Source organism: Strix aluco, chromosome 12 (genome assembly GCF_031877795.1).
Source record: "Strix aluco isolate bStrAlu1 chromosome 12, bStrAlu1.hap1, whole genome shotgun sequence".
Taxonomy (NCBI): Eukaryota; Metazoa; Chordata; class Aves; order Strigiformes; family Strigidae; genus Strix; species Strix aluco.
The window spans coordinates 20,264,292-20,279,564 of NC_133942.1; the positions used below are offsets into that span (position 1 = coordinate 20,264,292).

The window sequence follows — 15,273 nt, forward strand, 5'->3', positions numbered from 1 at the left end:
AATGCGTCAGAAGTTTATTGTCAGAAAATCTTCCTGAGAGCCATTTGCAGTCAGATATGAAAACAGCTGGGGTTGTCATGGCGTGGTAGATCATCTCTGGTTAGGCTAGGGCTAGAATTATTGCCAGACAATTTGACGTGTCTGTACTTTCAACCTCTCACAAGTTGGTAAGAAATTCTGCGAAAGCCCCATAGCAAGCAGGCTGGGGTTGCATATCTGCCACTAGGTCAGCCCCTCCAAAGCTTCTGCTGTTTATTCACTTGTTTGCTTTAGTAGACACTGACGTAAATGAACCTCCTTGGATGAAATCCTGATTCCATTTAAGTACTGATTCCATCAATGCTAGGATTACAGCCTGGAGTTTGGAAGTATGAGGATGGGGTTATACAAGCAAGCCCTCGGCTGCATGGCTAGGAAGTCAAGTCCCATCTGTGGCTGAATTACAAGGTCCTGAATATTATTTGTGGGTGACTTACAATCTTTTTTGTTTGCTGTTTTGTGTTGCTGTAGAAGTGGAACGCAATTTCCAGGCTAAACAACAAAATACACTTAAGCCATGGAGTCCAACCAGGAATCCTCACTCTTCCTGGTGAAGATCTTGGAGGAGCTGGACACGAAGCAGAACACTGTTTCTTACCAGGACCTCTGCAAGTCCCTGTGTGCGAGGTTTGATTTATCCCAGTTGGCCAAGCTCAGAAGCGTGCTGTTTTACACTGCTTGCCTGGATCCTAATTTCCCAGCGACTTTATTCAAAGACAAAATGAGATGCACTGTAAACAATCAGCAATCAAAGAAAATCATGGTTGCAGCAGATATAGTAACAATATTCAACCTCATACAGATGAACGGGGGAGTGGCCAAGGAGAAACTTCCAGTTGCAAGGCAGAAAGTGAAGAAGAAAGAGTCCTTCGAGTCCTGTAGATCTGACACAGAAATCTGCAATATGGCAGACTGCGTGCCCAACTGTGAGCTGAACGACCAGGAGTTTAACCAGGGCTTTCCAGTCAGAAGGTCTTCAAAATGCAGAAAGATGGACTGCAAAGACTGTCAACAGTTTGTCCCCTCATCAGAACCCAACTTTTTACTTGGTGTTAATAAGGAGATGAAGGGCCGGGCTGCCTCTCTGGACAGGCTGCAGGCGCTGGCATCCTACTCCATCGCCACGTCCCCGCCATGCGAGATGCAGAGTACGTACTTCCCCATGAACATTGAAAATGAATCTATTTCAGACCAGGACTCCTTGCCTATAAGTGCAGGCATAAAAGAAACTTTCATTTCAAATGACGAGCCGTTTGTGATGCAGTCGTGTGTCCAGAAAAGAAATATATTCAAAGAGGATTTTCATAATCTGATTACAATATCTCCCAACTTAATACCATCCAACAAAAAGCCCGAAGATGGACACAGAGAGCCTCAGAACAGGAAAGAAAGCTCTAAGCAGGCTTTCTTCAACCACAGCTTTGAAATGCCATACAGCAGCCAGTACTTGAATCCAGTTTATTCTCCTATACCAGACAAAAGACGAGTGAAGCATGAAAGTTTAGATGATCTTCAAGCTTCAACATATTTTGGTCCAACTACTGTTCTTGGGCCCCAGGACACCAAAAAGTGGACTGGAAAGCCAACCAAACAAACTGCCTGGCCAGCTAAAAGCTGGAGTTTAAATACTGAGGAGGTACCTGACTTTGAACGATCATTTTTTAATAGGAAGCAGTCTGAAGAGAAGCCACGATACCAGAGTTCGAACAACCCATCTCCAAACTTTCCTTCAGCTGACAGGCATCAGTCCTACCTAAACGCGAAGGATCAGCAACCAATTATGCAGGCAAACTATGCTGTGAAACCAAATGGACATAAACCCAAGGAAATTCCTTCCATTCTAGATGTAGAGAAACATGAGCCAGTCAAAAAGTTTAAGGATAAAAGCATTAATTGTACTTCTGTTCAGATCTTAAGCATTGACAGGACCACGAGTGTTGGGACACAAACGGAGCAGCAAGTTCTAGACCACAAGAAATGCAAGGATTTGTGTGCAACGGGCCAAGCCAAGTACGGAGAGCGGCACTCTCTTAAGCAGTCGGATGATGACTCTGAAATTGTGAGTGATGACATCAGTGACATTTTCCGGTTTTTGGATGACATGAGTATCAGCGGGTCCACTGGAGTGATGCAATCTTCGTGCTACAACAGCACTGGTTCTTTGTCTCAGGTGCATAAATCAGACTGTGAGAGCTCACCTGAACACAATTTGACTAAAATCTCCAACGGCAGTGCCTGTAACAAATTGGATAAAGTGGTCCGGGCAGATATCAGTAACACAGATGATGAACTAAAAACAAGTGTCTGCAAATTAGTTTTGAGGATTGGTGAAATAGAGAAGAAACTGGAATCTCTCTCAGGCGTCCGAGAAGAAATCTCACAAGTCCTGGGAAAATTAAGCAAGTTGGATCAAAAAATTCAGCAGCCAGAGAAGGTCAGCGTACAAATAGATCTCAATTCTTTAACAAGCGAGGCTGCGTCAGATGAGAGTAACTCCCCACAGATATTTCAGTGCCACAGTACTCCTCATGGAGGCAAACTGGAGAATAATCCAGAATGGTGCTGTTCAGATGCCAGTGGAAGCAATAGTGAGAGTCTTCGAGTAAAAGCCTTAAAAAAAAGCCTGTTTACTAGGAGGTCATCAAGATCATTAACAGAGGAAAACAGTGCAACTGAATCCAAAATAGCAAGTATTTCAAACTCTCCCCGAGACTGGAGAGCTATTACTTACACCAACCAAGTTGGCATTACAGAAGAGGAGATGAAAGAGAGAGATGGAGGAGAAAATAAGGACTGGCATAGGAAATCTAAAGAGGTAATTTCAACTTTAACTGGCATAATAAGCACTTAAAAATAATCTAGTTATGAATGTCTTCCATAGTCATCACAAGCCTCAGGGTATGACAATAATTTGTCCTGCCATATTATGCCTGTCTTTATTGTTATCATAATTGAGTGGTTTTGTACCTATATGTTCTTGCTTGGCAGCTGCAATATGGTCAATTTGTTCATTAAAAGCTTTGCTCTTTTGAAAAGGGAGGGGTGATAATGTGGGTGACATCTTTGGAAGATGATGGTATTCTTCACCATCAGTGGTGATATAAGGAGGCCAGGTAATTAACTTGGTGAAAAGGGTGTAGGGAAAATTGAAATCCTCTAGAGGTTGCTTTAGAAGGGATATTTTGAAATTGCGTTGTGATGGCTTTTATCAGAGAAGTATGTGCATATTTAAAAGCCATCAAAATAGATTCATGGATTCAAATCCCTCAAGAAAAAAATCCTTGTACATGTACTGTGAGATGATAACTGTAGTTATGTTCTCTATATCTGACTTTCACGGTCATTTAAATGAGTCTTAAGCCTCCCGTTGTGGAAATGCAGCATAGCTGTGGCCTTGTTTTGGTTGGTCAGAAAAACTCTGCCCATCCTTTCCAGCAGCTGCTCACTGCTGTCTTCACAGATCGCACAGCTGTCGTGCTTGTCCTTGCGCTGGGCTCTGGTTGCTGCTCACTTGAAACTGTGCATGGTGTGTTTCTGTTTCATGGACAGCAAAGAGGGTTGGGGGTCTTTCAGCTCCCTTGTCAGTCAGGACCACATGATGGGCATGCTGTGCCTCCTTATGATGTGGAATGAGGGCAGAGAAGGGTTGAGAAAGGAGAAGAAGAGGTTTGATGGAAGTATGTGCAGTTGGGTGAACAAGAAACCATAAACCATTAGTAGGTTGCAGAAGGGGAAGAAGGTTACCCTGAGTAAGCCCAAACCTTGGCTTTTTTGTACATTGATCTGCCCAGGTTGAAATGCTGACTTTGGAAGTCCCTTCCTCACTCCTGCAGTAGACCGTGGCTGACACTGGATTGGTACCTTGGATTGTGCAGTGTCAAGGGGGTGCTACTTGGGTCTTCCCTCAAGACTTCTTCATGTTAAGATTTGATCTGGAAAGAGAGATCTACAAGCCTTCATGGGTCTCTTTGCTTTTCCAGATCACCTAGGCTTTTCTAGATGTCAAGGCCATTTTCAGAATAGTTTTATAATCTGTAAACAGTACAAACCCTACATTTTCTCTGCTGCATCAGCTTCTTGTTCATGTTATGGTGAACATGGAGTTGTGTCTGTAAAATACCTCTTCGATCTGGTTGTGAGAAGAAGGTGGGCAAATAGATTAAGGCCATCCAAAACCTTTTTCCTAGCTGATACTTTTGTCATATGGTGATGCTGAAAGGAATATCTCTGTCCTTTGTGTTTAACCCCCTCATAGTCCTGTTTCTTCTCTCAAATTCTTTTGAACCCTATTGCAGGCAGACAGGCAATACGAAATCCCACAGCCACATAGACTCTCTAAACAACCAAAAGATGCTTTCTTGATTGAACAAGTCTTTAGTCCTCATCCCTACCCTGCATCACTCAAGTCACACATGAAAAGCAACCCGCTCTACACAGACATGAGGTTGACAGAGCTGGCTGAAGTGAAACGTGCCCAGCCGTCATGGACCATAGAGGAGTACACGAGGAATTCGGGGGATAAAGGCAAGATTGCAGCGTTGGATCTACAAGTGAGTCCCATTTGTTTAATTTGAATGGCTTGATTGCAAATGGATGTGTTGCTGGAATATGCATTTAAGAAGGGATTTGGCTAGCTCAGGAAGGAGCTGTGCAGTGTGGAGCCTCTAATCTTGCTGATCCCTATCCATCCTGGCCAGGGACAAAGAAGAATGTGAATTTTCATTGCTGAATGGTGATCCTTGACAGGTTGGTGCTCCCATCTTATTCTGCAATGGAGAGATGTCTGCTAAGCCACTGTGGTGTTAGCAGCTCTGAAGAAGAGGTGAGGGATAAAGGGGTGGAGAGATGAACCAGTCTCTAACTGCAGTAAGGCAGAGTGGTGTAGGAGCTGGCATTGTTGCTTTTTCTTTTATGCTTGTTCTGTCTGAATTATTCACAGAGAATTTAAGTGTTAGGGCTTTTTTCCATTTTGCTAGGAACACGAGACATAAAATACTTGTAGAAGAAGTTCAGTACCATGACTGTTTTTGAAACACATCACCGCTGCAGCTTTGAAGTGGCTGTTGGAAACCAGAGTCATGTGAAGAGCAGATCAACTAATGGTCTGTCTTGTTTGCATTTTAGTTCAGCTTGGAAGTGTGCAGGGTCTTCTGCAACAAGCAGAGCAGAGCAAGTTACTGGGAGACAAATTCAAATTTTGGATTTAAATTTTCCCAAACTGTGGTGTAGTTTAAATCACAATCCTGATGTATTATGGGCTACCCAGACGCAGGACTGAGTGCCCATGTTGAATACCTTGTCTAGCCTGATAAACACAAGGCATCTTCTAGGAAGGAAGATAACTGAGCACAGGTTTAAAGAGGAAGCATGAAGAATGACATCCAAAATGTGTAAAGACCAAACAAATGTTGCAGTATTTGGTCATGAAACCCAAAATGCAAGACATAATGAAATCCATACTGATGCGCAGATCACTGCGTATCACTTAAATGCATTTATACAGCAGCATGCAGAACCAGCAGTGAGACTGGGTCTGACCTCAGGCATTTTGGGTTCCTTGCATGTCTGTGCATGTCCCAGAGCAGAGCAAGCTGCCTCAGCTAGCTACAGGCTTGGCAGCAGTTGGGGTTCACTGACCTACAGCTCAGGGCTTATCAGCACTGTGCTACCAGGGCTCTATGATCAGCAGTCTAGGCGGTGCAGCCACGCTCAAGCAGGGAGTCTGCTTGCCTCCAAATCTTGTCTGCCAGGGAAGGTGGCATGCAAGAGCCTGAGACTTGCTGCTCCACATCAGCTCTCAATGTCCCAGTGCCGAGGTACCTAACCCAGCTTAAAACTCATCAGACTAAGCCCTAGGAGAGCATCAGGATACTGTGAGAAAGACTTGGATAAGGCCAAAACTCAGGACCCCATGTTGGCTGGTTTGGAGTTAAAATGATCACCCACATGCTGTAGTGCAACTCCCATGAGTGTTTGTGCAGGAATTTGTGCACAACAAATTCTCCTCCTGGCTTGGCTCACACAAACTTCCCTGTCCTCACTAGCCCCTGCTCCTTGTTGTGGCTAAAGTGCACCAGGAGAGAAATCAAGTAGCACAGGGACCAGGCTGCACCTTGCCTCAGCTGCCTGCTGCTTTTTGGGTCTTAAAAGCTTTAGAGGGCTTACTAAATTCCTAACTGTGGCATTGCGGACTGTATGCTAGAGTAGGAATAGGCTGAAAAAAGTTCCTCTGCAGCAGGCAGTCGCAAAGCATCCCTCACCTGCTGTGCAGAAGCAACAAGGGAGGTGATATTTGGGAGCAAAGCTCCCCTGGGAGAAGTGTTCTCCATCTGCTCCTCAAAGGGCTGTTTTGTTCCCTGTAAGCTGCTCTGCGCAACTGTGAGCAAACCAGAGAAATCAGCTTATTGCCATCATTTATCTTTAGGATAAAGGTGATAAAACTTCCCTGGTTTGATTCTCTTCCTCCAAAAGGACTGTCAGAATTGCATCTACTCTGCAAAGCCCATGTCTAGACTTTATAATAGAACTTACTGACAAACTTAAAAAAATAGGCACAGACTGATGAGTGGTTTTTTTTCCCAGTGATTAAGTTTATTAGAACTGAAAGTAAATACATTATGCTTTAATGAACATTCCTACGTCTGGCAATGAAATGGGAAAGGAAGCTGATTAACAGTAATGGGCCTTTTTAATAATGCATCTTCCTTCTGAAGTAGTTAAAAGGTCAATACCAAGGCAGAGAGGTCCAGAACTGTAATTTCCTTGAAGCATAGTATGGCTATCTTTGAGGTTTTTCTACCTTAGTTTATTTAAAATTTCCCCTGGAACTTGACAAGTCTGCTGGGTTTTCCTTCAAAAAAAGAAATTGCAAAACTAGTCAGGCCAAAGTTTGTCCCAGGTGTGGAGTCTGTGTGAGATCTCATCATTTTGCTCTGTGATATGATAATCCACTGGGATGAAACATTGTCAGGCTATTTTCTGATGGCTTTAGAGATGAGGTTGCTGATTTTTTTTTCAGAAGGCTGGAGGAGGTCATTCAGAGCCTGAATGATACAAACTCAGACTTGGCTGATGGTCTCTGTTTCAGCATACTAGTGCTATTATAGAGCTCTCCATTAGATCATCATAAAATCATTGCTCAGTTTTAATTTTTTATTTCTGAGATAGCTATAAAATCACTTCTTGTAGTAGTTCTGTACATAAAGCAAACAATGCTTTCAGGCAAAGCAAGGTTTCAGCCAGTAGCTCTTGGCCACAAGATCTGATTAGCCAATTAAAGGCTTACCCAAATCCCTCTCAAGTCAGCTGGAGTTTCTTTGTGCGGAGTCCAGTGAGCTTTGGATCAGGTCCGTTACGAGCCCAGAAATAGTGTGTGTTAGGGTATTCTCACTGGAACATTTTTATGTAGAATCTTTTTCATTTTTTAAAGAAATGGCCTTTGGAGCCCCAGACATAGGAGACAGCTTCGAGGAAAAGCTGTCATTTTTCAGAATGTTCTTTCTGCTTTATTCCTTTCTGCTGGTAAGTACAATATAATGCCTACTGTTTGGGTTTCCCCCATTTCCCTCCATTTTCCCAAACAGAAATGATGAAGGTCAAAAAACAAACAAGGTGGAAATGGAAAGCTTGAAGAGCTCAAATTCTAAGGAAGAAAAAACTAAAAGATAAAAAACCAAGAAAACCAAAAATGTTCAGGTGGAGACACTGATAAAGCTCTCTAGGTTGCCTTTTTATTTTCTTACCAATTGAGATTTCCTTCACTTTCTTTTTTCTTTTTCATTACTTCTGTGGAATAGGAGGGCAAAGCCTATAATTTCTTAAGCATACTCTTAAAATCACCTCCAACCCAGAGAGACTCAGACTTTGGCAATGAGCAGAGGATTGCCTCCTGTGGAAATATAGATTGTGCCACTGAGGTTAAATGATCTCATCTGTGGAGATGGTCCAGAGTAATGTGTGGTACCAAATTGTATGCCAGGTGTCCAGTTTCCCTTCTTTGGCCCCTAAAACTGAGGCAGCATCATGCATCCAGGTGATTTTCAGAAGATGGAGCTGGAAGGAGAGTTTGAAGCTGAGGATCACTCTGTACAGGGTGATTTCATTTAAATCCACTTGCAACCCCCCTCCGCAGGGTGTTCGGCACCTGCTGCCTGTGGTTGTGTATCCCTGTGCTGAAACGAAGGGCTGGTGTCTCCAGGCACTGCCATGCCAGAGGGGATCTGCAAGTTGCCCATCCAGAGGGACTGGGTGCCCAGTGGGGCTGGGCAATTGCACCCTGCAAGCAAGTTATGGTAGCAAAATTAGGGTTAGCTTTGTAAAATGCAGTGCATGAGGAGGATATGTTAAGAACCCTTCCTATCAGCTGGGCTTTAATAATTTAAAAAGCAGTAACAGAATGGTAGTTGCTGACATCTCTGCTGTCTAGCAGATTAAAGAGATTTTATTTAAATGCCATCCAAGATGACGAAGTTTCCGGCAAATCGGAGGTACATGAGGGATTTTGCAGCAGAATTATACTGTTGCGGGAGTTTATTTTTTGCAGTATTTTCTTGCCACTTTCGTCAGCCTTATGGAACTGGGACCAGGAATTGAAGGGATGTGAGACGCGGCAATAACCCACTTTATCCTGACAGCAGACCCAGATGCAGTTGGGAGGTCTTGAGGCACATCTGCTTTATTTATTTATTTTATTAATGACAGATCCCAGACAATTAACAACTGTTTCCTTTTAATTTTTAGACTCAAGAATCTTTAAACCCAAACAACTTAGAATACTGGATGGAAGACATTTATACTCCTGGCTATGATTCCTTATTAAAACGCAAAGAAGCCGAGTTCAGAAGAGCAAAGGTTTGCAAGATAGCTGCCCTGATAGCAGCGGCAGCTTGTACGGTTATTCTGGTCATTGTAGTTCCCATTTGTACAATGAAATCCTGAACCTGCGGACAGACCTGTGACTCCCAGCTGTGTGTATCTCAGATAGCTCATGCTGTGTTTCAAACGTCTGATGGCAAAACTGTGAGGAATTTGTTAAGGAAGAATGTTCTGAGGATATCCTGATGGAGAATGCTGTAAACGTAGGCAAAACACAAAACAACTAGAGAAACTTTTTTTTTTTTTAAAGTTTTATTTTAAATAACAGACTGTATGGCAGAGATAATGGGAACTCGGTTCAATTTTTATGCATTTTTAAAAGTGCAATATTTTTTTTCCTAAAGAAACAATATAATGTTTTACAGAATCAGAGACTGATGAGAATCCAGGCAAAAGAGGAAGGTTGTCTGAGCTATGTTGCATTAACAGAGGTATGGGTACATGGAGGTAGCACTGTATAGAAGGGAATGTTCTACATGCATTATATCGGGGAGCTAGGAAAGTTTTGAGGCTCTCTACAGTGTAGAAAACTCTGAATGTATTGTATTTATTTTATAGTATTTATGTATTTCATGATCATTTGATTGAAAGCAGACTGTGTAGCCATGAACAAAGTTCATTCTTATGTTCAGATTAAAAAGGGCTCTTTGTATTTGGTCTTGCCCTAAGACCCACTCTATCATCACTGAGTACTTAGATAAGTGCAATGTGCTGCAGACCAAAAAGATTATGTTTTAAAGCAATGACAAGAGGTTTTAGTTACTTCTGTTGAATAACATTTGAATAGAGCTGGCAAACTTGCCTTGCCAAAAGGGTATTCTTTACCTCCACAGACAGTGAAATTGTCTCAATTTCACTCCTGCCAGCAAGCAAAGCTGGCACATGAAAGCATTGCTCCGTTAAAATTCTTGGAAATGTAATCTGAACAGTTATAATTTTTTTCACAAAGTCTTTGTGCCTTTTTTAGACTGTAGATTAAATAGAACTGTTTAATTTTGCTATTTTAAGCCCATAACATAAATCACAGCATAATGGGTACTAATGGAGGTTCTTTTCCTGCAAGCCTTCTATACAGTTCAGAGTGCTCCTCAAACAGCAGGGCTGGTGGTTACTGAGCACTTATATTAAGGGCACAGTTTTTCAGCACCAGTGGAAACTTGCTGTTAATGCAATGCATTCAGCACGGGGAGATTTTTTGCTTCCCTCTTGCTAATGTACTTAAGAATGATGGTTGACTCTGCTGGACAGCAAGCAGTCTGTATCCCATGGGAAATGTCCATTTGATGTTTTATCCCAAATGCAAATAGCAGGTTCAAAGGAATTCTCAAGCTATGACAGAAATTACCTGCCATGGTTAGTGAAAGCAAATACCCAGACAGTATTACTCTTCTGTCAAGTATAGATGAAAAAAAAAAAAAAAAAAAAAATTTCAGGAAATAATGTGATAGTGCTGGTCCTCTAAGGGAAAGGAGATTCTTTTAGTGAATGCTCTTTATGTAGGGTAATTTGGTTTCTTTAGAAGCAGCCTCCTCCCTACACGATGACACAGCAGCTAGGAAAGCATCGGACGCTCGTTCCTCCGCTCTCTGGGATGTGCTGCACTCACTGTTTGTTTCTGACTGGTTTAAAAAAAGTAGCGAGGAAAGGGTGTGTGGGAGGCAAAGGCTTTGTTGTGACTTTAGATGTGTGTCAGTTCTTTCCTGCATCTGGAGAGCTGTTTATGCGCTGCTCATGTGCTGTATTTTATTTAGGGATAGGTGATCCCTGGGACCAGACCGTTGATCTATTGGAAAAACAAGTGTAAGCACATGGTCGGGTGTCCCATCAGCAAATACAGAACAAGGATAAACGCCTAAACCAAAATCTGCACCTGCCTGGCCTGAATCCTGACCCAAATTCTGTAGCTTTGGCCCATTCCTAATACAAAGATTGTTTCTCTTTCCTCCCAGATGCTGCAGGATGGAGTCACAGCAGGGAGGGAGCAATTCACACTGTCTATTTTGGGCTGCCTTTGGTTATGGTATGATTCAGAGCACCTGAGTTTAGGAGCTCAGGATCCGTACGTAGTAAATATAGACAGGTAGAGAAACCTCGGGGGACAATTTAGAGCCGCCAGCAAGATATCTAATATTAGACATGTGAATACGTTCCGGAGAGTATTGCTCTGCAGTTTACCTTATGCACAATTTAGGTTGATTGTATATGTGAAAAAATCTATTCCTGGTTCCAGGTAATGTCAGAAAGCCCTTTTACAACCCTCCTTGGTCAGACAATAGCAAGCACAAGGCACTGTTGGAAAGAGCAGAGTAGCACTGTGGTGGCACAGTGTCAGTCCCCCCTCTGCCTGCACCAGCAGGGACAAGTCCCTCTGAGGGGCAGGATGAGTGTGGGACAGACACCAGGCAGACCCCCTGCCTTCGCCAACCCTCCCCGCTGCTAGCACAAGCAGTCTGACCCCACTGCTCCCCAACCCGAAATCAGCAGTGCTTCCTCTATTGCATCTCAGTAATCTCATTTTAGAAAATATCTGAATGTCTAAGTGGAGATGTGAGAAGGGTGCAGGAGATGTTATTGGTTACAGGGGTGGGCTGGGGCTGTGCTTGCACGGATGCATTAGAGGAGATGTAAGGGCTGCTGCTTTGTCTGTGCAGGGATTTTTTTTTTGTCTGTGCAAGACTCTTCCAGCTGGCACCAGATGAGTCTTTGCGTTAGAGATGCCCAGAATCCTGGGAAGGATTCAGCAGGTTATGGAGCTGTGGGTGACATAGAGCTGGCCCAACCCAAGCACTCAGCATCCCAAGCATCCATGTCACTCCTAATTTATTGAGGTGCTTTTGCCCATCCTTACTTTGCACAAGCAACCAGTGGCACCCACCTCCATTAGGACAGTGGTTTGTCATGGATTTCCCTCCTGGGGCTTGGTTCGGCTCCTCCAACCTCTGGGAGCATCTCCACAGTGCCAGGAGCCCAAGAGGAGTGGGGAGAGCAGAGCCTGGCTCCCTGCCTCCCCGTTCTGAAAATACCTCTGGGAGCCACTGCTTCGCTGTTTCCTCTGCTCACTGGCTGCCTCCGGCAGCTCCTTGGCACCGCTGGGATGTGCATCCCCGGCCATTCCCAGTGGGTTTTACATCTGGCACAGAGCTCTTTGCTTAAAATAGGTAAGGAGATGGAGTGGTGGGATGCTGCCGCCGGAGGAGAGCAGCCTGGGAAGGAGGGACCCTGTGGTTCTGCGCAGAGTATACAAGCTAGGTGAAATCCCGACAATATTAACCTGCAAGAATATTGTGATCAACCTTGTGAACCAGTTACCAACTAGAATATACTGTATACTATATGATAGACTTTTGTATAAAAAAAAAAAAACAAATTAAAGCTATAGGTACATTGTAATCCTTGGTGTGATTGAAAAAAGTGTCCTAGATTGTATTACTTAATTAAAACAATGATGAGCATATTGAACTGTTTTTCGTATTTATGCCTTATAAACTTGATATATTACACATGATAAAATGAAACTGCAAGAATTATAAAAAAGATACTCAATTTTGGGGGCAAATCCCATTTGCTTTTCCTAAAACAAGAGTGCTGCTTGAAATGAGCTCAATAAATCATGTGTGCAGAAGAGCAAGAGCAGGATCTGTCCCCAAATGACTTTTTAGGTTTTTTTTTTTTTTTAATGGGGCTTTGGTTAATGTACTATGTAATAATTTTATTTTATAAAGTTACTGTACGATGTTGCCTTTTGGTTCATTTAAATATAATACTAAATAAACTTGAAAATTACAGCGTCCTAAGTTTTAATGAAACAGTTATAATAATTTATTACTCCATTGCTTTTCCTCTTTTCTTTTTTTTTTTTCCAGGGACATCAAGATAGCCGTGGGATGCGAGTGTCTCAGTGTTAGATAACTAAGCAGCCTATCTAGTTCTTGGCAGAATTGTTAATGGATTTCTCACTTGTGAAATAATAAGATGGCAGAAGATAATGAAAAATGAATTTGTTGAGTTTCTTTCAAAAGCTCCTCTGCTTCACATTGTCTGGGCTTCTGGGAGATTAGCTCTTGACACTAACCATAATATTTCATTTTATAGGTTATTTCATGACTGAGTTTTGCCATATCAACTGTTTTAACCCGGTCATGACTAATATTTTGGTATCTATTTCACTAACATGTTTATGCAACCACTGTTCCTTTTAAGTCACTACTATAGATAACTATTTATAGTCACCTATCAACAGGCAATCAGTTTGCTTAGGATCTCTGTATGAATCTAATTTGCTGCTTTTGACTCATTAATTGCAAAACCAGGTTGTCTTAAAATTCCAGGTGTTGAAACAAAGATAGAGCTGAGCCTGCCACTGGAGGTAATCCAGCATCAGAGGCTGCAAAAGGCAGCGTGGAAAGGAGGACATGTATAAATAATGAACAATGACATGAAAACATAGTAATGTAAGAACTTTATTTCCTCATCTGCATAAGCCCCTTTAATGCATTGCTTTATCAGTTCTAGTCAGGGTGGGAAGTGCTGAGTGCTTTGCAGGGCTGGACCACCAGCTCCAGCCTTGGGTGCTCACGTGTCATGAGTCAGGCTGCAAATCATTGCAGGTCCCCTTGGGAGGGGCTGTGATTTACAATTTGGTGTTGGTTTCAGTTTTGGAGATGTTAGCGTGGATTTTCATCAATTTCAGGTTTTTCTCTTGTATGCATCAAGTCCAGAAGCTTACAAGTAAAAGTGCCCTCTAGATTTTTATGTTACAGCATGAATTCAGGAGCAGGAACTTTGATAAAAACACTAAGTGTGACAGGCTTATGCCAAAATATCCTAAGCACTCTGGCACAGCATTCCTCAGCCAAGAAGCTGAATATGTAGAATATATAGACTTCATCTCGGTCATTGCTGTGCTGGAAGATGGGACAGCTGCCAGGTTTCTACAGTAGCTGCCGGATAGTCGCTGAGTCTCAAGGTAGAAGAAAGCTCCGACACGCAATGCTGTATCGGCGATCAAGATGCAGCCCCGCGATCTCTGTGCTGCTTTGAATGCATCACTCACAGCAATCAGTTATACTGGTTGAATAAATTCTTTATTTCAGATCTAGTTCTGATGAATGGCTCTGCCTGGTGCACAAAAGAGTCACAAGTGAAATATTGGATCTCAGGGCCGTATTCTGCCCTCTGAGGTGCTCCTGTGACCCCATCCCATTGAATCTGCACATGGAAGAAGAGAAAGGAGCCAGTAGCCTGCCCATAGCAGCATGGTCCTATTGAAAGGTCAGTTGTGTTGGTGTGCACTTTGGAAAAAGGCAAGCACCTGTGGAAGTAGTTATGAAGATGAGGTATTTTCTTTCATCTTATTTTTTCTTTGTTATCTTTTCAGGAAAGAGCGCTGTGTCTTGTAAAGTGCTGCTCTGCTAATAGTTCTGCAGGAAGCTTGATCACTTTGGATGACTTCTGAGACCATGGACCGCTTGATTTTTTGCTGGCTGTTACATAAATCTACAACATTCACTTAGAAAGTGGAGCAAAATCTTCAAAAAAGGAAGAAGTGGACTGTCAGCAGCCAAACTCCTCCCATAAGTAAGTCCCATTTGGCTTTATATATCCGCAATATAACACAAGCTACATATAGGAGAGCCACGAAGCTCTTCCAAAAGCAATGGTACATCTAATCCTTCCCAAGAACAATAGACTGAGATTTTCAAGGAAGGCTAGTTAATGGTTCTGGATGAGCCCAGTACAAGAAAGCAACTGTGCTTGGTACCACTGGGCATTGCTGGTCCTGGTGGGCCAGCAGTGGATGGGGGGAGGAGATGTGCAAAGCTCACTGCCAGACCAGGGAAATTGTCCACATGGTTTAATATAGTATAGGGTTGAGGAAATGGTGGGTGTCTGGCGACACGGTTGCTGCCAAAGCTGGAGGCTTTTAGAAACGAAGAGCTTTGTGGCAGCAATTATCCATCCCCAGTCCTGATTCTCCCTGCCCTCCTGCACCCTGGATCTGTGGATTTTGTGATATTCCTCTGAGGCACTAAGCAGGTCTCTGGACATACAGTGCAGGCTCAGATCTTGCCTCTTCTTAAAGTTAACCAGATTTCCTCAGTAAATAGATGGAATTTTCTGCCAGACATTGATGCTTTGGCCTCACTTAAAAAAATCCCCTGAGGTCTGAGATCTCCTTGTCCCATTGGGACAAGGGGTTGACAGCACTTAAGGAAATGTGACCCGGCCCTTTCTCTCACCCATCCGCCAAACATCATAAGACCACCTTGGAAATGGCAGGGTTATGAAGATGACTCCCATTTGCTTTTGTGTTGGCCTTTGTGGAAGTTGCATTTCGAGGCCAGTGTCTGCAACCAGAGG

At 43.0% G+C, this 15,273-nt stretch overlaps 1 protein-coding gene across 1 annotated transcript; it reads left to right on the plus strand.

Annotated features, from left to right (window-relative positions):
* The first annotated feature begins 556 nt into the window (after positions 1-556).
* MINAR1 (membrane integral NOTCH2 associated receptor 1) lies at positions 557-9,916 on the plus strand. Its single transcript, XM_074837404.1, has 3 exons — positions 557-2,854; positions 4,335-4,589; positions 8,779-9,916. Exons 1-3 carry the CDS (start codon positions 557-559, stop codon positions 8,974-8,976), a joined length of 2,751 nt encoding a protein of 916 aa, XP_074693505.1. The 3' UTR covers positions 8,977-9,916.
* Positions 9,917-15,273: the final 5,357 nt, after the last annotated feature.

What these genes read in the sequence shown, in the direction of transcription:
- MINAR1 (XM_074837404.1), top strand. Translation starts at nt 557, where the DNA reads ATGGAGTCCAACCAGGAATCCTCACTCTTCCTGGTGAAGATCTTGGAG. An exon ending in GGCATAGGAAATCTAAAGAG is followed by an intron (nt 2,855 to 4,334) that starts GTAATTTCAACT and finishes ACCCTATTGCAG; the next exon opens with GCAGACAGGCAATACGAAAT. An exon ending in TTGCAGCGTTGGATCTACAA is followed by an intron (nt 4,590 to 8,778) that starts GTGAGTCCCATT and finishes TTTAATTTTTAG; the next exon opens with ACTCAAGAATCTTTAAACCC.